Consider the following 27,767-nt stretch of genomic DNA (forward strand, 5'->3'; position numbering starts at 1 on the left):
GAGACAAATCCTGACTGTTACCCCGTTTGCTTGGGTTGAAGAAGAAAGAGTCTCCGTATCAGATTGTATTCGATACGGCACTACTTCGCTTTTCCCTTTTTGATGCACCAGAACAGACAGTAAACAGTGTATTTAATTTATGCATAAATGGGTATACGGCTCTCTAAGACATGGAAAGTGCCAAATTTCACTGCCTTTGGATATTTCCTACATTTTGTCACAATACTACCACAGACTAAATTTATTTTATGTAGATTTTTTTTTTTATTCTTTCAATCTCTCTGAGTTATTGTGTTATAAAGCTAGCCTTGCCCTTAAAGCCTTTGTCCACTTGGGGACTTAAGGTGACTGAAATGGGCTTAAAGTTTAACATGATTTTTTTTTAAATGCCTATTTCACTTAAAACCGCCATTAACTTACTATGAGTTTAGTATTTACCGTCAGATGGTGATATATTACTAGTATAAATTAGAGATGTCCCGATCCAGGTTTTTGCACTTCCGATCCGATACCGATATTGTTTTTTGACTTCCGATCCGATACCGATACTGGCCGATACCAGCCTATCCGAGCATGTATTTAAGTTTAAGTTAAAGTATTTAGCCTTAGTTGTAAGACTCATGTTGAAAAGGGTTTTAGTACTCTTGATAATATCTAGCCAGCTAAATTAGGTGAGATTGAATAAAACACAATGCTTGGTAACAACAAACTTACCTGTTTATTAAGAGATGAACACAAACTGGACAAAATTATGAATAGCAATCTGAAATTGCACAGTGAACAGTAAAACCGTAAACAGTCAAAGGTGCAAGTATTACTGTAAGTTTTAATAAAAATGCAAAACAGGGAAACACTGGCGCAAAATAGTGGAATGGATCGTTTCAATCAGCAAAACTGGAAAATATGGACCGGATTTTTTTTTAAAAACTGGATCGGCATTTTACATGCTTTGCCGATACGCATTTTTTTGCCAATATCGGCGTCCCGATCCGATACGTGGATCGGATCGGGACAAGCCTAGTATAAATACACTCACCAGCCACTTTATTAGGTACACCAATGCTTTTGCCTCTAGAACTGCCTTAATCCTTTGTGGGAGAGATTAACAAAGTGCTGGATAGATCCCTCTGAGAGTTTGGTCCATATTCAATTCAGTTCATATAGCCCCAATTGTCATCTCAAGGCACTTTGCAATTCAACCAGATACAGTCAAATTGATTCAATGTTTTCTGTTTAATGAAAACCAGTTGATTGCATCAAATTCATTGACTCTAAGGCAATCCCTCACACTAAGCATGTTTGTGGTGACAGTGGAGAGGAAAAACTCTTTTAACAAGAAGAAAACTCCAGCAGAACCAGACTTAGTGTGAGCAGCCATCTGTAGATTGATGAAAAAGGGGTCCCTATGTTCTCCAGCAGTCTAAGCCCATATCAGCATAACTATAGAGATAGCTCAGGATAACCTGAGCAACTCTAACTATAAGCTTTATCAAAAAGGAAAGTTTTAAACCTACCCTTAAAAGAAGACAGGGTGTCTGCCTCATGGACTAAATCTGGTAGTTGGTTCCACAGGAGAGGAGCCTGATAACTAAAAGATCTGCCTCCCATTCTACTTTTAGAAATCCTAGGAACCACTAGTTAATCCGCAGGAGAGCATATTGGCTTGATAGCATCGTGCAGATGCTGCAGATTTGTGGGTTGCATATTATGATGCAAATCTCTCATTCCACCACATCCACTATTGGATTGAGATCATGTTCAATCAACCAGTCTGTGAGGATTCACGCTTTTTGATTTGGCACATTATCCTGCTGTAAATAGACATCAGAAAGGGATGAAGATTGTCAGCAACACTACTCAGGAAGGCTGTGACATTAACACAATGCCCATCGCTGCTTTCATCTCATTAAAGCCCAATTCTTACTAGGGGTGGGTATTGGCAAAGAAGTCATGATTCGATTCGAATCACGATTCACATGCCACGATGCGATTCTATCACGATGCATCACGATACTTGAAATATTGCGATGCATTGCGATATTTTCACTGAACACTGTGAGAACAGTGTTCAGTGAAAACCAGTGGCTGACTGGCTGGGTATGATCTGGATCGTGTCATCAGCTGATACATAACTGAAAGCAACTGAATTCATACATAGCTGTATTTATTGAAACGAGTTTTGGAGGTGTTGCCATGAAAACAAATACTGGAGAGAAATATTACTATTACTGGTGTGGACACACTGACAAAAAGATCTTAGGATTCATCAAACTTAAAATAACAAAATAAGGATAATCATTGCCGTTTAAATGGCCTCAGTGGTCCTTTAAACCAATGAAATGAAAACATTCAAATGTATGACATTTCCCCTTTTGGAAATTATGTGCGTCATATCAATTTCGTTTTTACCTTCTTTGTTTTTAAAGCCAAAATGCATCCAAGCATCTGACTTGAAATGATATGGAGCCGGGCGAATTTTCTCAGGCACCTCCATGTTTTGTTCACGAATGATTCATCTCAGTATCCCGCAGCCGGAAATGCTTGCGGCACAAAGCAGCAGGCGTCAACACATCCGCAGCGACATCTGCTAGACTGGAGGTTGTATTCCACTTGATTTGGCTGATGTGCGCCAACCATTAATGTATTTTATTTGTTAATTTTTTTTAATTAAGAATCGATTCTTGCCATCAAGAATCGATTCAGTAGATCACAAGAATTAGAATCGCGATGCATTGATATGACGATTATTTTGCACACCCCTAATTCTTACCCTACCACCCAAATGTTGCAGCAGAAATCATGACTCTCAGACCAGGCAAAGTTTTTCCAATCTTCTATTGTCTCATTTTGGGGAGCCTGTGTGAACTGTAACCTCAGTTTCTTAGTCTTATCTGACAGGAGTGGGACCCGGTGTGTTCCTCTGCTGCCATCCACCGCACGGTTCAACGTATTGGTCGTTCAGAGATGTTTTTCTGAATACCTCTGTTCTAAAGCATACAAGTTTGAGTTACTGTCTTTTTCACCTCGAACCAGTCTGGCCATTCTCTTACCTTTAGCATCAAAAAGGAATTTGGCCCGAAGACCTGCCGATCACTGGAAATGTTCTCTTTTTTGGGCTATTCTCTGAACCCTATAGATGGTTGTGTGTAAAAATACAAGTAGATCAGCAGTTTCTGAAATACTCTGACCAGCCTGTCTGGTACCAACAACCAGCTTTTTGGTTTGAACTGGAGCAGATTATCCTGACCATCTCTGCAAGCCTAAATGCATTGTGTTGTTGTCATTTGATTGGCTAATTAGAAATTTGCACCAACGAGGAGTTGTATAGTTACCGTTAACTTAGCATCAGAGCAATCAAGAGGTTTTTCTTTTTATTTTATTGGTAAAAATATTGAAGATCAAGTGTAGAGTAGATCTACAAAAATGTAGAAATCTTCACTCATACCATAAACATTTAAATTGAAGTACAGATTAAAATACTTAAATTACCTTAAAAGATTTTTTTTAAAAAACTCCAGTTTGGACTCCATAAATACTGGTGATGGGTGTCTGCAGATAGATCATCTGGTTCTTGGTTTTATTTAGTTTTGTGTTTTTTAAAGTAAATATTTATAAAATGTTTCATAAAGTTGGCAAAATAATTATTATAAGTTTGTACAGACATATATAGCTGACTTTCTTGGCAGTCTTACTAAGGCTTTTATTTTGTTTATGTCAACTGAAATGAAGAATATTGTCATGTTTTGGCCGTAAGTCCAGCCCTATTCAGGGGTCACCATAGTAAGTGCTCAGAGACACGGGGCCCCCCATGACACAGTCAAAGACTTAAACCACTTCACCAAGTGGGACTCCTTTATGGGTCAAGTTGCTGTCCAAAAATGTGGCAGAGGTCTTCTGGGGACAGTGTTCAGATTACCACTTCAGAGAAGGTCTTGACTCTAACATCTAAGAATAGAGGAAACGAGGAGCAAGTCTAGGGGAAGCTGAATGTCACAGAGACGCATGGGTGGACACATCATGTCTGGATCATCAGTCACGTTGACCAGGCGTCTGCTCTGTCTGAAGGACAAAATCTGGGCCTGTCTTTGGTCCTGTCTGCTTAACATCCAATGGGACTTTAATCACTATATTGAACACTTAGTCTGTGTACAGTTAGAGGTTTTTCACTCACTGAATATCTCCCAGCAGAACTTACACCCAACTTTATATTTCACTACAACTTGACATTTATATAGTGACAGTCAGGTGTGCTGGTTATTCCTGCCAGATTCTTCTGCCATTATTTCAATATTTGCTCTTGAGGCTCACAAGGCAAACATTTCAGTCTTTTTTCACAAGAAACTGTTAGAGTATTTGGAAGGAAGAAGCTTGCGTGAAGGTGAGGGAAACTACTGAGAGACTCATCACACAGACGTGAATGAGTAAGTGCTCATAATGCATAAGCAAAGATTAGTCGTCTAAGAAGGCAGATGGAGGCTTAACGGATACAGTTATTATGTTGACATTCATGCTTTTCTTTTGATAGTTGTCTTGGTTTAATAGAAGCTGCTGAAACTCAATCACAGCTGAGGAACTTACCTCCTTATATGGTGCATATGTTAATGTCTCATTAAGGTAAATAATGATTCATGAATTTTTTAAGTGTTATTCGTGTGGTTGGAGTAATGGTTGGCCTCAGTAAGTTTACACCCTTATTTCCTGGAAATAACAATAATGATCCTAGTAGAGCAGGAACTAAGGATGGATTTTCTTTTGACCTGAAATATCAATTGATCTTAGAAACATTTTCTTCTCTCATTAAAAGAGAAATTTAGCTTCCCTACTTTCCTAATGCAAAGACAGGTTGATGGCTAAAGTCAGGGCTTCCTTCAGTTGACCTGCGGTTAAACTAAACCAAATTGGGTGGCTTAGTTTAGTTTGAATAGTCTTTGCAGAGCTAGATGATCAAAGGAACTGCACTGGAAGGCTGATGTTTGAGAAGAAAACTTGTTGTGCTTTGATTGGCTAAATCTGCTGATAAAGGCTTCACCAGGATGCACCAAATCCAGATCAACTGCTGGCAGACAAAAGAGCTCATTATTATTGGCTTTTTTTATCAGATCTCTGTGAAGTAACATGTTTTGCCTGATATTTGTTTTTGTCAGGAATGTTGGATGAAAATTAAAGGAGTTGTCTGAGGTCCTAGTCTAGAGCTTTCCTTTAACCTTTATTGAGTAAGAAAATAAGCAGAGAGTTTCTCATTTTGAGTCACATTTAGTTAAAATGTGGACTACATTGTCAGCAAAATGTCTCAATCTTGATGTGCCAGGATTTCATCTGCAGACGCATTATGAGATGATGCATAAAACATTAATAGTTTAAGATACTGTAATAACTGTTGCCACACTGTCTCTGGTTCACTTCCTCTAAGATTCTCATTATTCCTGCTTTCGCTGCTCTGATAAACCAGGAAACCTCGCCCTGCATACCCAACCCCGTTTATTTCCAGTTAATGTGATGTACTGTCATACTTTTTTGGAAATGTTGAAAACATTTGATATATCTTTATCTGCCGTTATTGCTTAGAATTAAGCTGAGCTATGAGCAACATATGCAGGAAACAGACAGACAAGCAATTATCCCTGCAAGCTGCAGCCATCTTACCACACAGGGTTTGCAGATTAAAACTAGCATTACATTTGAGGAACTGTTGAAGAAATCAAGAGAAATTCATTATACTGAATACAAAGGTTGATAGTGACAAAATATAATCAACCGTGGCAATCCTAAATGCAATTATCAACTCTCCTGCTGTATCAACTCAAGTAGCTAGCTGTGAGATTGACTTCTCTTATCTATTGAAGAAACAGTTTATTGTTGGGAATCAATCAACATCTCATAACTTGTACCCATTTCCCACTGGCCAAAAAAAAAAAAAGTTTAAACCAGCAAACAATTAGCTTTTAGTGGCATTGAGAACAGCTCACTTACCTATGTCAAAAAAACTCAGCAAGCAACCCGGGTTAAAATCGCCTTCAAATGGCTCTGCTCCAATCAGCATACAGGGGGAACATCATACCTGGGTCGATCCGCTAATTTACGTGATATCATTGAGCGCAACAAACGTAAGTCACAACAATGTGTCAGTCGTGTCTTGATCTAACAAGCCAAAACAACTCTGCATTTATTCGGCAAACTGGCAAAAGAGATTCAGACAGATAGAAAAGCGAAACAATAAAGAACATTTACCACGCCCTGGCTCCTTTCCATGTTGGTCCCCATTGTTGACTTTCCTGATTTCTGTTGCACTGAGGTCATAATCAATGCTAACCCAGTGGGATTTAGTTACTAGACAGACAGTTGTAGGGGGACAGAGGCCAATGCGGCTTTCCAGCTTCGGTCACGCCCCATATTTTTATACCAATGTGAAGGGAGCTAAATGGCGATTGTTAGTGGGTCAACCCAAGTTTAAAAAATCTGTGTTAACCCGCTAATTTCAGTGGGAAAGAGGCTTTATGGAGCTCAAACTTTGCACACAATTGGACAGAACTGTATCACTTACTGCGCTTACATCTAATTTATATGCAATAGCATTATGTTAGCTCCTAGCATAGCTTTAAAGATACTATCCAGTGTTTTGTTTTATTTATTTATATATTTATATGCACTAACAATAAAAAAATTAAAAAGATTTGGAAGTTTTTACAGGAGTGGTGGTCTTAAATTTCTATATTAGAAGCACACGAATTAAGCTAAACAGATCAACTTTTACAGTTTTCTATATAGATTCGGAATCATTCGTTTCTTCATTCCAGTCCACCTTGGTCCACCACACATATTGCTTTTTTTTTGTTTTTTTGTTTTTTTGTTTTTTGCTGCAGCCATGGGAAATAAAGGTATAGGGTTTGTAAGGAGGACTTAAATTACATTTCTGAAAATACAAATGGAAATCCCCAGGATGCTTGGTTTTCTTTTATAATTTCATCAGTTGCATACATTCATTTTTGCAAAGAGAAATACTTCATGTTGCATAAACTCCTGTGAAAAACAAAATAACTAGACATACATAAAAATGTTCTGGTTGCAAACTCTAAAGTGTAATTTATTATTTTATAAGAAAGTCTAGTTAGAAGCTTGAAATGCACATCTAAAGTGAGCAGTGTTATGTTGTGTGGTTGGCGACTGTAGTGTCTGTAGAGCACAGAAAGAGCTAGAAGGCCCCTCTTTTCCTCTGTTGTTTCTGGCCTCTCTTTCTTCCACTGCAACTGTTTCTCCAACTGCTCGCTCTCCAGTTTCTCTGCCCAATTGTGTAAGAGACAGAGACAATGAGTTGTGATGTAACCCAGCTGGATGTGTTTTAAATTCAGATCTACAGATTACAATTAAACAGCATCTGCTCTGTCCTGACATAATCTAACCTCAATCGAGGAAAAAAAAAAGTAAATAATGTAATGTAAATAATAAAGTAAATAAAATAAATATGATTTATTTTATTTCTCTAGACTCTAAGCATTTGTTTCTTCTGTTTCTCTTCAGGATTTAGGAGAAATGAAGAGATGAGAGCGATGGAAGTGCTCCCCATCCTTAAAGAGAAAGTTGCTTTTCTGTCTGGTAAGATTTTTCTCTTTTTTTATTTTAGCACACATCTTCAAACCCAAACAGTCTGATCAGAGCATATTAAGCTTTTATAAAATATACTGCAGGGAGCCAACACACAGACACCTGCTATTACACTGTAGATGCTCTGCAGCCTCTTCTTTAAGTGCTTCAGCTGTCTCACATACAGAGTGTCGACATGAAAACAAGCTGCTCAGTCTTCCTGTAAAAACTCAGGGGGTCAGACTGGGGCCCAAACACTTAGCCCCTGACCTATCTTCAAAAAGGTTCATGCACACAAGCACGCTCCTCTCAGAAGAGACGCACACCCACAAACAGAAAAGCATTGTATCCCCCGTGTCAACGGGACTGCAAAGGAGAGAGCTGCAGCTGCCTGCGTCTGTACCCGGCTTCGTCTGACACACACACCCTGACGCTCACACGGAGAAGTCCGAGTTGTGCCAGAGAAAACTCGCAGCAGGCCGGCCTGGACCTAAAGGCTGCCAAAACAGCGCAAAAATATTATTCTTCCTACGTGTGCATTATCTCATCTATCTATATAAAAAAAAAAAAAGCCCTCATGCAGATTGTTTCCATTCCAAAGTAAAACATGTGTGAGCATTGGCTCGTTTTGGTCCCTGATTTATATGCTGCAAAGGTCAAAAGTAGACACACAATGGTGAGGACAATGACTAGGAGAAAATAAAGCTGAGATGGCTACAGGGAGATACAGAAATGCGTTGCTATGGAGATGACTTGCTGGCGGCCAGCACATCCCAGGGTAGACGCTGGCGGAGTAATTGGTTCGAAATGGACAAGAGAGGGAGGGAGTATAGAGAGGCTAATGGTGAAGAAGGTTATTATCCTGAATCAGCTCCCTTTTTAAATGGCTCATGCTGTCTGCATCTCATGTTTGCATGTAGCTACATGAAGGTTAGATTTATTATTATTATTTTTTTCCCTCTGGTTAAGCAGACAGGCACAACTGCACTCACTTATTCGTGGGGCGAATACAGTCTGCGTGTGATTGCACGTTACCGCACGAGTGTCTGTTTATCTCTGAATGATCTGAAGGGACCTATTATTTCAACCAGGCGTGCATCAGTCACAGTGATGCATGTCACAAGGACTAGAATGATAAATTCATACACTAAACTAAGGCCAGAAGGCTTTTGGCCCAGAATTATCTTCCTTTTTCCCCTTTATGCCCTCGGGTATTAGTTATCTTCTTAAGGTTGGCTGAATTAAGTAAGTTATGATTTGAACAGTATTTTTTCCCCTCTACATATAGATCATATTTATCCTCTCCTTGAATGTTTCACATTTTCACTGTGACTAAATCTACCTTTTTATTGTATCTTCAGATTTATGTTAACTTGTTAAAACTATCTGCATCATGAAAATTAAGATTGACCAACCAGTGTTGGTGAGTAAAGAAAAAAATCTTTATCTTATGTTTGATGTCATTTTGATAAAAAGTCACAGAGATGGGTGCACACACTGGATATAAGATAAATGCTTTCTTTTAAGGTTTTTGTTTTTGAATATGGAGTTTGCGATTTGCAATATGTGTAACACAGCATGTGCTAAAAACTACTAACAACTATACCTGGGTAGTAGACATAAACCTAAAAAACAAGATTGCTTTTCTTTCGTTTTTTTAAATTTTACATTTTTATTTGTGGTAGCACTGAAAGCATTATCTCATCTCATATCCACACATCACTGACAATGTACCTAAATCTAAATCGAGCACAGTGTCTCTGGTAACAAATCAACAGCCTCTTGTGTATATAAAATTAAATTTACATTACAATAAAATTTACTATACATTTTCCAATATGATTAAACTTTCATACCATTCCAAATAGCTTATTGTTATTTTAACTGAATACCAGCAAATGTGCAATGAGAATCGTATGCCGGCCTGCACCTACTTATCTCTGGGTATTACAATGAGCACATCCATGATGACTTTCTGACTTATTGGTGGAATGTGGTCCAAGTTTCAGCTTAGTAAGAAAAGAGAGATGCATTATTTTTGCCCAAAAAAACACGTAACACATCTAGGTATTTATGCCAGTTTTTCCAACTAGAAGCCAGTATTGAATAAAATTAATGACATATTGGTAACAAATGTTACCCGTCTTAATTTAAACGGGGAATAAAAACAACAATTTAGAACTCAGAAAAAGCAAAAACAATGGATAGAAAGTGGAGGGATGTGTCACATTGTCTCAGGGCATGGCTAGTGGGCTACTAAATGCACTAATCAGTAGGCGTATGTGTGCCCCCATCAGCTAATACTAATATCAAAGAAACAACGTTAATACTGATATCAAACAAAAATATTGGCCCGGTCAGTACATCTCTAATTAAGTGTTGCTTAATTAGATAATAATTTAGAAGGTTTTGAGGTAATTCATACTTTTGATTCAGCAGGTGTGTCAGAGCACAGACAATTTAGTTGTAGCGTTAGGATAATATGCCCGTTTGACCCTAATAAGGAACGATGAAATGGACTTCATGTCATTCAGAAATCTAAATCATATCTTTTTTTTTATTATTATACTCAAATATATTATAGTATAAATATATTAATACTCATTTAAAAATTGCTGGGTTAAAAATATTTATGTTTTATGTGCTAGCTAACACAGCTAGGTAGTTAGCTTGCGCAGTGGACAGTTTATTAGGTTAAGATTTATGTGTTTTTGTCTTTCTTTTTTGCTCGGTAATCTTCCTCCAATAGTTTATACCTCAGCTGGTCCTTTTTTACTTGGTATTTTTCACTGCGCTTTTATTATAGCACCAAAAATTCACCTTTTGTCAAGGCTAATTGCATGCTAGCATGCTAGCTAGCATGAATCTCAGGTTTCTTTCTAATTAACTTATACTTTATTTGCACCTATCTTTATTACCAGTGAATTGACAAAATTATGTAATACATTTCTGGACTACATCAGTCTATTTTAATTTTACTTAATTTTATTTTACCTTACATTTATTCACTTAAATGGAGCCTAGATGAGCTTAAACCAATATCTTTATTCCATTTTATTTATTTTTTGTTTATATAGATAAACAGCACTTTTTTTCACTTGCTTCCAAAATAAGATAGATAATATGTAACATTTATTTACTTATTTCATTGGTTTTTATACATTAAGACAAACATCAAATGAATGCTTGCTAATTTATACTATTATTTTTTTAAGTGTGATTTAGTCAGAATATTAATATTTTTGCTTTTTTTGTTATAAACCAAAACTAAATTAAGCTGCTAATATTGTCTGGCAGTTGTCTTAAGTAGCCTGTCTACAGGTCTGCCTTCAACAAATTCTGCCTTACTCTTGTTTGCTTTGTTCTAGTACTAAATTATCATTTACAGTTATAGGTGACAATTCTTTAATTTCTTTTTTAACCTGGAATATTTCCAGTCTTAGTTATTCATCTTGTAGGTACGGTTAAATGAGGTTCTCATAGTTTCACAATACAACATTTTTAAAGCAATATCTATTTTGTCGTTCATGTTTGTTTTTCTAGAGAAGCAATACTTTGTTTCAAAGATCACTTGGAGATGTAAAAAAAAATTGGGAACAATCCTTTTGAGGAAATTTACCAGCAGTGGACGCAAAATTGATCCATACAGCCAGAAAAACGCTGCTGGCATTCCAGCATTTATCCTAGCCTTCCAGTTAACTAGCAATCGAAGAAAACGTAATAACATCTGGACCTATAAATGGTGTATTCTGTCTCTAATATTGTGTTCTGGTCCCCTCAGGTGGAAGAGACAGACGTGGTGGTCCAGTATTAACGTTTCCATCACGTAGTAACCACGACAGAATACGAGCAGATGACCTGAGGAGACTGATCGCATACCTCGCCTGCATCCCCAGGTTCAGCATTTATTACTTTTTTAAATTTGTGTTGTTTTTTTAAAGATTGATTTTATTAAAAAAAAAAAAAAAAGAAAGAAAACGTGATGAGGCTACGATGAACATGTGAGTGGCCAGGAGGGAGAAGTTGGATAACAGCAGCTTTCCTGCTGACATAGTAATTTCAAAGGATGCAGGGATGCTGAGACAGAAAAGGGACAAGTTCCAGCTAGGAGTGGGGGACATGTACTGGAAATCAGATGAAAACAAGAGGGAAAGTGATATGATCAGAAAAAGGCCAGAAGGAGAGAAGAGGAGGAGGAGGAGGGCTGGGGGAGGAAAGAGAAGAGAAGAGGAGAGGGAATTAAAAGAGACAAACGGAGTGCGCATGTGTGAGGAGGTGTGTGCAAGCGAGGGGAGCGAGTGAGTGAGTGAGTGTGTTTGTATGAAAGCAAAACAAAGTGTCGCAGTAGCTGAGGCAGTGCAGCAGGAGCAGTAGTTACTGGACGAGGAGCTCCTCACCTCCCAGGTAAAACATCTGCATCCTTAAATCTCTGTGCCCTCTTTTTTCCTTTTAGCTCTATCCTCTTTATTTATTTATTTTTTTACATTGCTGTTACCTCTCATTTGTTTCTTTACTACATCAGATTGTTTGTACATTCAGTACTTCCCTTTAAGCATGTCCTGTTTTGCATATGTTTATAAAGAGATATCAGTTTTTATAGCGTGAGTTGTTTGGTGTCTGAATAATGTTGTTTTCACAGCTGCCTAGTGGTTGTTTACTGACTCTGCTAGACTGACAGAAGGGAGGCAGTTTGGAAAAGGATGGAGATATTTTAAGAAAGGATAGTTTTTGCCACGGATTCCAGAATTTTGCAAAATGTATTTATTGGATCTCTGTAGTTGAGCTTTTTAAAGAGGTTCTATTACAAGTGACATAGCAAAAGATTAATTCATGTCTTTGCTTTTAGAATCCATCCATTTGAAGCTGGTATTATTGATTCATTTCCAGTTTTTGCTTGTGTCCAAGATGCAGCTCTACAGGCTAAAGAGGCTGTTCCTGTGCTGATTAGTGTTTTTATATTAAAAGACACGTGCGTGACTCATTTGTCACAGGTTCATGTGATTTACAATAGGTGGGAGGATGTGTGGGACGTGTGTTTGCCGCGTAGGCTTCTTATGGTATAGAAAATGCGTCATCTCACTGTTTTAATTCTCCCTTCGCTCTCTCCCCCTTTTCCTCCCTCTCTCCCCTCCGTCCTCCCTCTCTCATCCATTCCCACGCCTGCCATGTGTCTCCTCTCACCCCCTCTGGATTATGCTCTTCAATCTCTCTCTGCCCCCCCCTCCCCTCTTACTACTCTTTAATACCTCCGCCGCTGTCCACCCCAGTGAGGAGGTGTGTAAACATGGCTTCACAGTCATTGTTGATATGCGCGGCTCCAAGTGGGACAGCATCAAGCCCCTGCTGAAGATCCTGCAGGAGTCGTTTCCGTCCTGCATCCACGTTGCTCTCATCATCAAACCGGACAACTTCTGGCAGAAACAGAGAACCAACTTCGGCAGCTCTAAGTTTGAATTCGAGGTGAGATTAAGAACAGAAGGCTACATAGAAACATAGAGATAATGATTATCTCATACTCGAACAGAAGTGTTGTAACTCGCCTGTAAAAGTGGGAAAAAAATTCCACTTTGACAGATTTGAACCAGTCATTATCAGAACGATTTTTTATGTTTTGTTTTTATCTCCACGCCGTTTTGAATGCATCTGTAATCAGAGAGGGGAACAATGTCTTCATATTCAACGGATTACATAAACAAGCATGTGTGGTTCCGTCAGTCATGTGTTAAACGGATTTTCTCCGCTGGTTTAATGAAATCGTCTGAAATAGAGAGGCACCCATCTGGATTCTTTGAGGTTGATTTCCAGGCTTCAGATTGAGAGGTTGCAGCCAGATAATTCACTTTTTTATTATTTGATTTAGATTTTTTATTTAACAAAAATATAGAAGATATAAGAACATCATTGAACCTTATTTATCTTGTTTTCCAGCTGTAGTTGATCATTAATTATTTTTATTCAGACTAGAAGTGACGTCATATCACTCTGCCTTGTTGGAAAACATTTGGGGGTTATTTTTAGGGCTGAAACATTTATTTATTATTTTTTACATTATTATTATAATAAATTATTGAAATCATTGTCAACTATTTAAATAATTGATTAATCGTTGACTGGAGTCTAGAGACTTTAAACAATGCATTTATCTCACAGATCAACCCACTTAGAGCAGTGATTATATCAAAATTGTAAAAAAAATATAAGATTAAAACTTTTTTTTGTCTGTCAATAGGCTTTACCTCCTCAAGTGGAAAAGTTTTAGTTAAACCTCGTTTAATAAAAAAAAAAAACTCTTCTTTAAAGAACCTTTGGCAACCCGATTATAAATTGATTAATCGAAAAAAATAATTGACAGATTAATCGATTTCTAAAATAATCGTTAAAGGCAGCGTTAGTTATTTCATATTAGCAATTAGGGTAATTACCCTAGCTAGCATAGCAAAGAAAATTAGCCACAATAGTTATACTGCAGCATGTAAGCCTTTTACAGATAATGTTTAAAACGCTGGAAATATTTTAAAATCCTTAAAAGACAGGATGAAAGTTAAAAAACAAAACAAAACAGAGGAGCCTCTTAATGCGCTGAAAGTTACTCTCACTTTTTCACAGGTAGATTGCCGCACACGTCTCTTAGGCTTGTTTTGAAAAATACAGAATTCTCCAATGAATTAAATCCATCCGCAATTTTTTTTTATTAATGTTCAGTTTGCAGAATAATTAGTAGAATATGTAAACCAGCTGAAGGTAACACTATGTCATTTGAGGAGTTCTGGATGGAGCGCATTCACCTACAAAAAAGGTTCTTCAACCTAAATGCAAAGTGTTGATATATTTTTACAATTTTGGCATAATTATTGCTCTAAGTATGTTGCTTTTTCAGCTAATGGCATTTGGTGAAAATGTACTAATTACTAAGTTAGTTGATGATTATTTGTAGATTATGATTGATCCGATTAATTGTTTCAGCTCTACTGTCAAATAAGGTCTCACAATTCTTTCTCACTTCAGATTTAAATGCATCACCAATCAAAAAAGTACCTAACTTGTGTTTTTACAGCATGCTCATTGAACAGTGTTGTTAGCATGATCTGCTAGCTTCTAGGCTGGAAAAGAAGATTGAACTTTTAAACCCTAAATCACTGGTCAGGGATGATATATGCCAAGATTTGTTGCTTAGAAAATCAAGATGCTGATCCATGTCAGGTACAAAAAAAAGGGGGGGTTTGCAGTTGAAATAATTTCTGATAATTAAACTTTTGTCAATCCCCGTAGCCTGTCAGCCTAACTTTCAATGATAAGAAAAATGTCCATCCCAGGAAATGAGGATCGGCTGTTGGTTGAAGTGCTGTGATGTTTTCATGAAATCTTCAACCAAAGAGTGGAAAGGAAACCCAGTGATGTAGAAATGACTTCGATCGCTCACATGCTCATTTGCAAACTGGCTCAATGCGGTCTGATGACATCATATTGATTTTTGCTTTTGTCAGAGGAAGATTGGCCTGAGGGCATCTTTAAGCCATCCTGCCAAATAACATGGTCATTGATTGTATTCATTTCATCCACAAAGAAATAGTTTGGTCTGTTGGCATTTAAATATGTTAGCTTAAAATTAATAATATAATAAACGACTATTTAGTGAGCTGCAGAAGTAGCAAGATTTACTTTACTATTTCAAGAATTGCATTATTTTGTGTGACACGAGCCTAGCATTATTGCTAGCACCTCTTTTGTGGCTTTAAATGCATTCATCATATAAAAGTAAAAAAAAATATTCTATTTATATAGATGAATTTGCAGCATAGATGGAATTTAAACCTTACTGCTGGGTATCTCATGGTACCATACTGGCTAGTCTGGTGCTTCTGCTGTTAAAATCAAAACGGCTTTAGCATCTTTCATAGGTGTTTATTTATTGCTAATTTAAATATTACAGTAGTTGATTTTTTTTTTGTTTCTGCTGTATGCTATTTTTAATCTGCTTAGGACCGTAGCTGATGTCCTTCTAACTTGATTCGGAATATTATTCTGTTAACAAGAGTGTAGAATATATATTTTTAAGTGTATTTGACCTGAATCTGAGTTTGCTTCATTTAGATTTGATTTTTTCTTCCAAGTCTTTTGTTTGTTTTGTTTCAAAAATCAGTTCCTGGATTAGTGTAAATTAAAAAATCTCTTTACTGTCTTACTTTATGTTAAATGAGCAGCATGATAAAATTGGGATCAAAAGCAGTGCAAACTGAGAACACCTTGATGTGTTTTCTCTCTGGGCACTTCAAGCTGCTTTGCTTTTTTATTTGAGGACTACAGAGCGTCTCAGCATTGTTTGGCCTACACAAGGCCTATCCAAGCTATCTGTTGGTCTCCATGGTTCTCTGGCCATGTGTGTGGGGGCGTTGTGTGGAGGTGGCTCAGCAGAAACACACAGGCATCGAAGCCAAACTAGGAAATATTTCCTTATTTTATCTCTGAAATTAATTTTCTAATTTTCACTTTTTGAAGGGTATTAAGATTGTTTTAGGTTCAGAAGTCATAATTATAACATGTTTCATGCAAAGAAGCTCTCTCATTTTAATAACAAACTCACTTCAGTTCTACTTGCTGCATTTTAGAGATTTCCATTTGATCAACAAGCTGCCATCAGCATAAAAGTCGGCGCTTAAAATTCTGGAAGAAAAATTTTAGAGGAGGATTGGGAGAAGCTTTTGGCCTCTTGGTATGTCTGTCTAAGGGAAACACGTGCACAGATGATTCAGTACAAAATACTTAATAGAAAATATTGAACCACCCGTAAATTAGTCAAACTAAGATTAACAGATAAGGATTCCTGCTGGAAATGCTAGAAAGAAGTAACCTGACTCTGCCAGATGTATTTGCTCCGCATATCCATCTGGAAACCTTCCGTTGAAGTAATTTTGGGAGGGGGCGAAAATACTGGTTAGCTGATTGGCCTATGTTGGTGATAGACGGGCCAAATAAACCAATCAGATCAACGAAGCATATGACGTACTAACAGAGCAACGATGAAAACACAACCTCAAGCCAGGCACAAGCTAATTGATAGATCAAACTCTTGCCGAAACCAGCCGGGAGAAGAGCAAAAACATCTTTTCCTCTGAGAAAAGCCTCCAGAGCAGTGTTTTGCTCTTCTTTCAGTGAAGAAATACTCTGTAATTCCGATAAAACTTGCTCGATAGCCACGCTAACGCTAGTTTCATCGGCTGAAGCCGCCATGTTCTTTAGACTGAACTGTCGCGCTTCTCGTTGCGTCACACCTCAACCCGCCTCAAAACCAACGCTGATTGGACGTTCGTTTGGTGAACTGCTCCAAATTTTCTTCAATGGAAAGTCTCCAGACTGATTTGTGAGTGAAACCTTGAAAGCTCGCGTGATCAGGTTGGTCTCACGAGGCTAAGAAAGAAGTGGGTACCTTAGTTCACTTTGGTTGTGGGGTGAAATTATTACTCTCTTGACTGATCCATTTCAAATTAATTTGTCTAAATCTCCTGCCTTATGTATTTTGGGAGTGTTACCAGAGAATATTAGTCTATCTGGAAGACAGAGGCTCTGGATACAATTAGCAACCTTAACTAGATGTAGGTTAATACTGAGGTATTGGAAATCAGCAGGGAATGGACAGAGCTGATGACTAAAAAGGCCTTATATGAGAGGGTAACCTTCAGTAGCAGAGGGAGAAAAAGGTCTGTTCATTTAGGTTTGGGGGTATTTTTGAATTATATAGAAGGCATGACGGGATATATGCGATAATTTGCTCACAGGTCAAGGTTTGATATATGGTATAACATAGACACTTTTTTTGTCGTTGTTCGTTTCTTTTTTATTTTGGTTTGCGTGTCGTTTCTTTGATATACCCAAAAGGGGCAGACAATTGATGGATATATTCTTCTTGATTTCATTGATTTGTATGTTTATCTGTCTGCCAAAAAAAAAAATTTTTGGAAGAAAATTGTTTTTTGTTGTGTTTGATTTAAAGAATAAGCTGTAGAATTAGAAAACAAAATGAACCAAAGGAACATTTTGCTCTACCAGACAGTCATGGTGTCACTTGAGGGCTTGACGAAAGTTGTGGACCCCTCCCAGCTGACGGCCGACTTTGACGGCAGCCTGGACTACAACCATGAGGAATGGATAGAGGTAAGGCAGACCATACGCACGAGGTTCTCAAAGTTTCACATAAGGCTAACAGGGAGTCATTTTTTTAATGCGTAGGTGATTTAAAAAGGATTCGCTTTGTTTACCTTGTGGTTTCTATCAGGTCCGAGTTGCTTTCGAGGAGTTTTCGGGTCATGCCACCCAGATGTTGACTCGACTGGAAGAGATGCAGGAAACCGTGTCAAGAAAAGATTTCCCCCAAGACCTGGAGGGAGCCAGGAGGATGATAGAGGAGCACGCTGCACTGAAGAAGAAGATCATAAAAGCTCCAATAGAGGAGCTCGATACTGAGGGGCAGAGGTAGATCAAATTAAATTGTCCGATCCTCTTTTTTTTTTTCTAGATATTTTTCAAGTTGCATTTAAATAAATGTAGAGCAGAAAAAAAAAAACCTATAAAAATGCAAAAGTTGTTGCAAAACCGAACGTTTCTTAAATAGGAGCCACATGCCGGGTCTCATTGTTTTCATCCTTCCTGAAATAAAGCAGCATCAGAAAAACCGTCTGTGAAATTTCACAAGATGAAAATAGATCCATGAAGACTAGCTTGCTGGTGTTTCAGTGAGTTCCTGTGAGTCTCCATGGAGTGTGAAGAATGCTTCATAGAATAACCTGCCGGACAGAGGCTTTTGGATAACGATCATATTTGTTTTTTGGTCAGGTTTATGCAATTTAAAGTTTCTAGCACATGATCCAGGCAGTATAACGGATATTAGGGACACACAGTATAGTTTAGATGCTGACTTAGATAGGACAATGTTTAACTGCCTTTATTATGAAACACAACAAAAAACTATTCAGGTTATAGCAGTTGATCATTTATTTCACTCAAGGGTTTTTTTGTTTTTTAACAGTAGAAGCTTTCAGATGAATCACTGACTAATCTGCTGAAGAAGATAAACTGATCCAGAAAATCTTGTATAGAAGTTAAAAAGCCTGGTGTTTATAGCATGGGGATGAAATATTGGATAAAATATCTGCAAGTAGGGCAGAACACCTTAATGTTTTAGGTAAAAATCAAGCTGCTGTTTCCTGTTATTTAGGAATGCAATTATCAGATCTGATCTTTATTTATCTGAAAAGACAAATTCACTCATAGATATTAATAAAAAAATGACACGGATCATCTTTTATGGACAGATTTCTATCCGTCATAAAGGTTCAGATTTATTCACATAGACGTAGGGAAGCTGAGTGACTGTTCTCCAGCAGCCTTCCTCAGTCAGGTCCCTTAATTTATATCTATGTTGAGAATATTAAACCTCACACGCAGTGCATGCATTTGGATTCAGCCCCTTTTACTCCTATAGCCCTAAATGAAATCCAAACCCAGTTTATAGGGGACCGGTGTGTAGTTTAGTTACAGTATAAACTTTCAGACGGCTCCACAAAACAAAAAAGGCAGATTTCCCGGCTTTAGACGTTTAGAACTTTTCAAATCTATTATTACAAAGTGGAAAGAGAAACCGCTGCAAAAGTAGAGCCTGACTCCGTGAATTTAGCTAAGAGGCCCATGGCTTCTCTGGAGGAGCTGCAGAGCTCCACACTTTAAGTGGACGAAATGTGGCAACATATCTGATAGAAGTCAACTCCACTAATTTGGGATTTATGCAATAGATGATAGACATGCCTTTTGAGAATTGACCACTTCTCCCAACATTTCCATTAGAATTGTCTAAGTTCTTGTAGTTTTCATAACATATGTGCAGATTTCAACAACAACAACAACAAAAACTCCCTGATCCTGATGGAGTTACTTTCATATCAAGATTTTGTACAATCCTTTTCCAGATTGCTCCAGAGGATTCAGAGCAGCGAGGCGTACTCCAACCGTAACGGCAGCACCGGTGGTAGCAGCAGCAGTAGCGGCGGTGGAGGCGTCTGCAACGCCGACACCCAGGGCCTGCTCCCTCGGATCAGCCAGCTGCTCGATAAGCTGCACTCCACCCGGCAACACCTGCACCAGGCCTGGCATGTCCGGAAACTCCAGCTGGATCAGTGCTTCCAGCTCCGACTGTTCGAACAGGACGCAGAGAAGGTCTGTGCACTGCTGGGAGTCACTAATCTATAGCCAGAGCTGGTTATCAGTGTGGGACAAGCAGCTGTCAATAATCAGCTAAACTTAATTAGCGAGGCATCGACTGGTGCCGCTCGTAGAGCTCGCATGAACTTGCGGCTTTCTTTTTGGATTTCTGTAACTGAATATTAAGGGAATGGGGAAATCTGAACAACTTCATCCGGTTAGGAGGCTTTAAGATGGATAACAGCAGGTGCAAAGCCAACTCCCCTGGTTCCAACCCAGACAGCTCAGGCGATGACAGCTGCGGCAAAAAAAGAAAAGTAGAAGAGACAGGCAGAGAAATTCAAATATCCATGTTTGAGTGAGTGGAATAAAATAGCAGGCTGCAGCAGCAAAGAAAACTGCAGTATCGGATACACTGCAGTAGCAGGAGCTTGTTGCTAGGACACCATAGGCCACAAGTTTCCTTTTTTTTTTTCCAGGAGAGCATGAGAGGATGCTGCTAATAGTAGCAGTCCATTTCTGTTTGTCTTGGTCTGGTGAGACGCCAGCTCTGGGAATGCTACAGCTGTGCAAAATTACACACAGGTTCACCAGTTTGGTGTCCAGCACTTCCCCTGCAATAAACCCTAATTCCCTGATGTTTTAACTTTTTTTTTTCTTGTGTTTGTCTCACTGTGTGTCTGTCCTGACATCTTCCTGCCTCAGATGTTTGACTGGATCATGCACAACAAAGGTTTGTTCCTGGCAGGCTACACAGAGATTGGCAACAACCACCCCCACGCTGTGGAGCTGCAAACCCAGCACAATCACTTTGCAATGAACTGCATGGTAAGACACACACACAGAAACACAGATGTGCAGCAGAAGCAAATGCTTTTTCCCGCCCACTTGGGCTCAAGTTCATGCCCCCAGCTGCGTAATCATATTGTTAATGCACTGAGTGTCAACCTGTAGTTGTGGGTTTGGGTGTTTGTTTGGAGCGGCACATTTCCCACATAATCACAGCAAAGCTAGATATTAAGTAATCCTTTTCTTTATCCACTTTCGACCTTACGTAACTATTATGAAACTGTCAAGGAGAGGAAATCTATTGGCAAGGGATCCTACAGCTTCTTTGCCAGGCATCCTCCACTTTTTTTTTTTCTCTCTCTCGATCCGAGTCCTGATTTATCCAGTCCATAAAATTGTCCCCACTTTTTTGGGGGTTTTCAAAGCGTATCCTTAACTCACCATCCGACCGTCTCTCTCTGACTCCGCAGAACGTTTACGTTAACATCAACCGGATCGTGTCGGTGGGCAGCCGGCTGCTGGAGTCCGGCCATTACGCCTCCCAGCAGATCAAGCAGATCTCAGGACAGCTGGAACAGGAGTGGAAGGCGTTTGCCGCCGCGCTGGATGAACGCAGCACGCTGTTAGAAATGTCCGCCAGCTTCCATAAGAAATGTGACCAGGTGGGTCTGTCTGGACTTATTTTAATTTTGTTTTCTATGTGAGTGTTTATTTCTTTATCCCAATACATTTTTAAATTAGACCTTTTTTATTTGGTTTACAGAAGTAAACCTACAGCTCTCCATAGCCTTTTATTCAGAGCACAGAACCTGACCTGTTTATTGATCTGCTCATGTAACTGAAGCACACGAGCCAGTTGTTTATTCTCAGGTTGCAGTTTGTCACAAACAGGGTCCAGCCGTTGCTGTAAAAGCCCCACATTAACGACCATCTGCCTGCTGAACCCAGACTCATAAATCTGGATCTTCCTGCAAGAAACCCCCCTTTTTTAAAGTTTTAATATTTCAAAGCCTTTTGTAATGTTTGATTTCCTGTAGATGTTTTGTTTGTTACACCCAGCTTTACTTAATGGACACTATAGAAAGACAGAAATCCACATTACATTATATTTATTTTCATAAACGTGAGTTAAATAAATATTTCTAAGCATATCTGTCTGGGCCGGCGAATATTGCTGCTATATGACCAGTTTTTCCTCTAAATTATAATCTTCAGCAAACGTTACAACAGTTTAATTCTTTAACCAGAACAGACTGGCTCTATTTATGTTTATTTTAAGAGGAACTCAGATGCAGGAGAATTGTTTGTCTTTTTAACAGCTTTTCTTTTTAATCCCTCCTGCGTGGATACGTCCACTAAAGGTGTCGTTCCTTCACACATGAGATTGCAGGAATTGTTGAGCAATGAAACGTTTTAAAACTGCACACAAAAATATAAAATCCCTCTCCTTGCTACGTCTTCTATTCTTGGCGTAGTCGGACTGAAATGAGCCCAGCTGTCTGACTCCGTCTGTGTGCTTCTTCTTGCTTCAGTACATGAGTAATGTGGAGTCATGGTGTAAGGCGTGCGGCGAGGTGGACTTGCCGTCCGAGCTGCAGGACCTGGAAGATGCGATACACCATCACCAAGGCCTGTATGAGCACATCACAGCGGCCTACTCTGAGGTAGGACTCTTTGTACTGTGGAAATGTGCCTAAAGCCTGCTACCAGGTTCAGTCAGCTGCTCTTCTTACTATACCAGTGACGTGCGGTCAGGGGAGGCAGGTGAGGCAGTGCCTCACCAGCCATCATGGAAAGAAAGAAAATATATAATCATAAAGTAATTTAAATTGTTATATTCATCCGGTGGTTTGTACTAAAAAATATTCATTTTTCATGTAGCTTCACCAATTTCGATTTTTATTTGTTCAAAATCGCTGAATTTTCTTATTTTCCCATTCAAATGCTTGGAAGCGATGCCGGTGAGGCAGCAGCGAGCTCTGCCTCACCTTGGATTGCGCAACCCCTGGCTCTGCGCTGGCTGCAAAGCGGAGAGAGCATGTTGCTGTACGGCGTCAATAAAATGGTTTAAACAAATGTAATATGTGAACTTATTTCTAATAATTTGGCTTATGTATATAATGTACAGAGCTTTTTGTCACCAACTGTGTTTGTGTAACGTGTTTCGTGTAATGAGCGATTATAAACGGCAGAGAACAAGTTCGAGGTGAGGCAGGCAGTTCTCTTGCCTCATGGCAGGGGGTGCTCAAGAGACTGAAAACATAAGGCAGGAACAGGACGGATCAAGGAAGGCTTTCTTCCCTGGCAGTGATCTCCATTGAGACAGAGAGACTTTTAAAACTGAAGGAAGATAAGGAGGACTTCTATTCATTTATAAGTAAAGGTAAGACAGTAATAACATTTATTTTGTTTTGTTTTTTAAGGAAATGTGTGTTTTGTGAGCTACAGTTTGTATGTGTAAGGATGCAGAAGTGAAACATAACCTGTAAACTGCTGTCAATCTATGCATCTATTTGCAAATCTGATTCTGATGACGTCAGTGCCTCACCAGCTATGAACCTCACCGCACGTCACTGTACTATACAGTGTAGGTATTCAAAGAAAAACACAATTCATCTGAGGTTTTGGCCGTAGCTGGTCTGTGAAGATTTGTTTATGTGGAGCCGATTCACAACAAACGTCTCAGGCGATTTCACTAAACAAATATCTGTACAGATTTATTTTGTTAATTCCAAACTAGCAGCCTGGCTGTGGTATTACTCTATTAATTATTCACAGAGTTAATATGATGCTGAGATAGGTGAAAATGCTGGTGGCTCTTTATGCTGCGCTCTGTTAAACTCTGGATCTTATAACATTGTTGCATCGGACCTGACAGTTTAGCTGGAAGTCAGAAATGATAACAGGATTTTATTAATTAATGACATTTCACCTCTGATTCCTTCAAATGCTGCAGCAACATGTTAAACCAAAGGAGACAGGATTGGTCATTTGGGATGTATTGGGTTACAAATATTTAAGGTGTATAAATGTTAAAAGGTGGAAGTTTTTACCTTAGAATAAAAATATAGCCTATAATCTAAGCACATCGCTCTACAACCAACACTGCAAATGACAAAGAATGCTAAAATGTAAAAAAAAACAAAAACGTTATTACCGTATTTTCACGACCAAGAGGCGCATCGTACTAAAAGGCTCAGTCTCAGTTAGGTGTGCCATTACTGTATTTAACACACACATAAGGCTCACCGGATTATAGGGCGCGGGTTTTATATACCGGTAAATATCCTCTATTATGTTTAAATACCTCTACTGCGTATTTAAAAATAGAGCGGGAGCAAAACTGAGTATGATTGTGCTTTATTCATTTATTTATTACAAAGTATTAATCAAACCTGGGAGCTGGCCGTGAGACAGACACATCGCTGATGACACAGAGCGCTGTGATCACTCCTCTGAAACTGTTTATTGACGCATCAATTAACTTAAAATGCAGAAATCTGCCGGCAGAATATGTTCGCTTTTATTATTCTGGTGCCTGCAGTTTAGATTATTTAGATGAAAACACCTACCAGCTGCCGCGGTGAACCGCGAGGAGGCGACCCGGCCATAGTCTGCTGTTGAATGGGATTCCCACTGACAGTGCACCGCTGGTATGTGGGGGTCTGAGCGGCTCCGACAGAACTAACATTGGAAGGCAGGATGGTAATCTAGATGAACTGACTGCAATGATTAAGTTTTCAGGTGGACTTTCTCATTTAAAAACATATTAAAACTACTTTATTCCCACTCATCACAGTAAATATAACTGCAAGGCAAAGAAAGGATAGAGTAGCTCCGCCCAACGCGCGTCAGACACACTTTTGCACTGCGCAGCCAGAGCAGCAAAGCTGCTTCAGCCGCGCGTCAGAACTAACTGGTACAAGCAGTAAAAATGAAGCAGCAGATGCGATTTTGCTGCTCTTGCTGCGTCCGGTGTGAAACGTAGCATTACTTAGAACGGCCGGTTCACACCAATGTCGAGCGGTTGAAGTTCCTTTGTCAGAGCTCCCGGAATAACAGCGAGCACAGCGTTCATTTGTTTCACCATGTTTTTCACATCGGCTGTGAGATGGGCACGCATGGAGTCACAGATTAACAGCGATGGTGATGCGTGGAAAAAACCACCTGGTCTCCTTACATACACCTCCCTCAGCCACTCTTTCATCATCTCCTCAATGATGAGATGAGAAGTTCTGCATAAAGCACATACCTGTTCTTTTATACACAATCCACGCCTACACTTCCCCCTTTAATGTTCTCACGGTGGTCTCAACAAGTCCACAGTAACAACACACATGGGGCGCTCCGCACTATAGGGCGCGCCGCACATTTTGAGGGGAAAAAAAGACGTCTATATGCGCCTTATAGTCGTGAAAATACACTATTATTTTTTTAGTATTTACTAAAAATCAAAACAAAAAATGAAAACTATAAATAACTAGATCTCCTGTTATACTGTTTCATTCTGATGGCTTTTGTGAAAATTGAATATTTATCAACGTATTTGTTGTCAACCAGTGACATCATGACAACCACTAATGTAGAAAACCAGTAGGGGTGAGAAGATTTCTACTGCAATCGTGATCCACTGATATGGAGGACCACAAGGGACAAAATTAAATAAATGTTTATGATTGATTTAAAAAAATGATTAAATATCCTGTGTAAATGATTTAATTACTTTTTACTTGTTTTAATTAGTAAAGAGTGAGATCATTTTGTATTTTAAGGGGGTTGCCGGTATCTAGCAGGATTAAGACACAATGTGTACCAGGAGTTACACATTGAGAAGTTTATTAACCTCTGATTTATAGACTCTTAACTTAAGTGTGAGAGGTTGACTTCATCCATGGTTCTCTATTGAGAAAAAAAAAAAGTTTGTGTTTGACCCCCTTTCCTGATACCTATAAGTAAAATCCAGTGCAGCCAGTTGTCTTCAGACAGAGTCACCTAAATAGTGACTGGAATTCATATTTGTGTGCACGCATTCTCAGCTTTTCTGTGAAGGTTTCTTACAGAACGTTTAATCAACCAAGAGCATCAATGAGAACAAATGGTGCAGCAGTGAGGCCAGGAACAGAGCTGAGGAGGAGTTAAAGGACAATTTGGATTATAAAAAAAATATCCTAAACTTCAAAGATATAAATGAGGACTTTCTAGATCAAATCCAAGCCTAAAAAGAGACTCTATAAGCAAAGAGGGAGTTATTTAGATAAGTAGCTCTGGAGGGGCTGCAGGATCATTAGCAGATATCGCAGTTATCAGGCCCATAATTGCTTTATGCCACTGTTGCAAGGAGCTAAGAAGTCTGGTTGCAGTTTGACACATTGGGTCTGGATCTGATGAGACCAAGACCAAGCAAGGTGCTTTATTTGGTCGATAAATGGCTCTAAATCATGAACATACCATCCCCAAAGTGAAGCTTGGGATTAGCAGCATCATGCTGAACGATGCTTTCCCTCATCAGGGATGGGTGGAATTAAGGAGAAGATGAGAGGCACTAATTTTGAGTGTCACAAGTTTAGATGATATGAATTATTTGAATGATTATGTGATGCTTTGCTTTGCAGAACATTTAGCTGTATTTCAGGATGTTGCATGGCATACACTGAACCTGCAAATAAGGAAGGAATTTGTTTGAAAATGATCAACCTTTTCTTCTATTTTTCTCTGAAATACATATGCTACATATATAGAAGCTGGTGACTTTATTCTGTGTTTTCTTATGAGTAGAAATATGTTGAATTTGTTCAGGTGAGCCAGGATGGCAAAGCACTGTTAGACAAGCTGCAGCGCCCCCTGACTCCAGGCAGCGCCGATTCGCTGACAGCTTCGGCAAATTACTCCAAGGCAGTGCATCACGTACTGGACATCATTCATGAGGTGCTGCATCACCAAAGACAGCTGGAGAACATCTGGCAGCACCGTAAAGTGCGGCTGCATCAGCGATTGCAGCTCTGCGTGTTTCAGCAGGATGTCCAGCAGGTACGCTCCCACACGAGCTCGCACTGCAAGAGTCTCCCATTCTGTTTCTAAGCAGTGCTTTTGCTGCATCATTCTACATCACTCTTTTATCATGTAATGGAAGGATTAGATGGTAGTTTAGAACTAAAAGGTCAGCAGTGTGAGTGGAAGAACTGAAAGCGATTTGTTTGCAGCCGCAGTGAAGATCTGTTAATCATACTCTAAATAGGATGATACAGCTACTGCCCAAAATGTATGCTTTGCCTCTGAATGTTGACATGGCAACAGTTGCTGCGGTAACCGAACTGGGTCATATGTTCATGCAGATGGTGTAAATCCATAGACATCATGGCCGAAAACAGGAAGGAGGGCGTTTAAATGCAGGCTCAGAGTTTTGATATTGTTATCTGTCTCTGATGCCCAAAGACTCTCTTTGGAACAGCTGTAACCTCAGAGCGCCCCCTGGTGGCTGCCCTTGTTCAAGCGCTTTTTATTTATGTTATCTTTTTTTTTTCCTCACAGGTTTTGGACTGGATAGAAAACCATGGTGAGGCCTTCCTCAGCAAGCACACAGGTGTGGGGAAGTCTCTCCACCGAGCCCGAGCTCTGCAGAAACGCCATGAGGACTTTGAGGAAGTGGCGCAGGTCTCTGAGTCTACATTCTAACTAAAACACACTAAATGCCTGAAATCCGACTTAAATAGTGAGAGATCTATTTTAGGAATAAAATTGCCCCTTTTTTATATAATTTCCTCGTCTGTTAGTTCTGGTGTGCTAACACAATACCACTAACTGAGCTTTAAAAAGTATTTAAAGTTCCTAAAATCATGCAATACTTTTATATTCATTTTAACTAGCATGAATTGAGAATTTTTACAAGCTTTTCCAACGTATTCTTCCGTTATTAGTGTCAATATTTTCTTTTTACAGTCCTAAAGTAACCCTTCATATAAATATACTAACATTAAAAAGCTTTTAAAACGGGAGAAAAAGCAGTTTAGTTGAAAAAGTACAAAATAAAATGGATGTTTCCAAAAGTAAACTAGTTTAATTTTCCTAGTATGTTTCTCTACTCTCTTATTTTCTTGGAGAAAAAAACAACATCAGTAATTTGTTTACCTGCCTATAAAATTAAAGAGCCTTGTTTCTCTGGCAGACCTGGATCAGAGGAGTGGGAGAGCTGAACCCTCCAGCAGTTAGATTAA

At 39.0% G+C, this 27,767-nt stretch overlaps 1 protein-coding gene across 6 annotated transcripts in view; it reads left to right on the top strand.

Annotated features, from left to right (window-relative positions):
* LOC119792947 (triple functional domain protein) overlaps window positions 1-27,767 on the top strand; it is a 124,629-nt gene that overhangs the window by 49,177 nt on the left and 47,685 nt on the right. For 5 of the 6 annotated variants that reach the window (XM_038299806.1, XM_038299809.1, XM_038299807.1 and 2 more), the window contains 11 exons: window positions 7,516-7,590; window positions 11,360-11,474; window positions 12,846-13,038; window positions 17,623-17,727; window positions 17,849-18,045; window positions 19,536-19,782; window positions 20,473-20,595; window positions 21,027-21,218; window positions 22,089-22,220; window positions 26,353-26,583; window positions 27,085-27,207. In XM_038299806.1, coding sequence (XP_038155734.1) covers window positions 7,516-7,590; window positions 11,360-11,474; window positions 12,846-13,038; window positions 17,623-17,727; window positions 17,849-18,045; window positions 19,536-19,782; window positions 20,473-20,595; window positions 21,027-21,218; window positions 22,089-22,220; window positions 26,353-26,583; window positions 27,085-27,207 — 1,733 coding nt within the window. Of the gene's footprint in view, window positions 1-7,515; window positions 7,591-11,359; window positions 11,475-11,835; window positions 11,983-12,845; window positions 13,039-17,622; window positions 17,728-17,848; window positions 18,046-19,535; window positions 19,783-20,472; window positions 20,596-21,026; window positions 21,219-22,088; window positions 22,221-26,352; window positions 26,584-27,084; window positions 27,208-27,767 lie in introns of those variants that run through there. The other variant, XM_038299811.1, reaches the window with a different exon arrangement.

This window comes from Cyprinodon tularosa, unplaced genomic scaffold, assembly GCF_016077235.1.
Source record: "Cyprinodon tularosa strain WSP-4 unplaced genomic scaffold, ASM1607723v1 ctg435, whole genome shotgun sequence".
Classification (NCBI taxonomy): domain Eukaryota; kingdom Metazoa; phylum Chordata; class Actinopteri; order Cyprinodontiformes; family Cyprinodontidae; genus Cyprinodon; species Cyprinodon tularosa.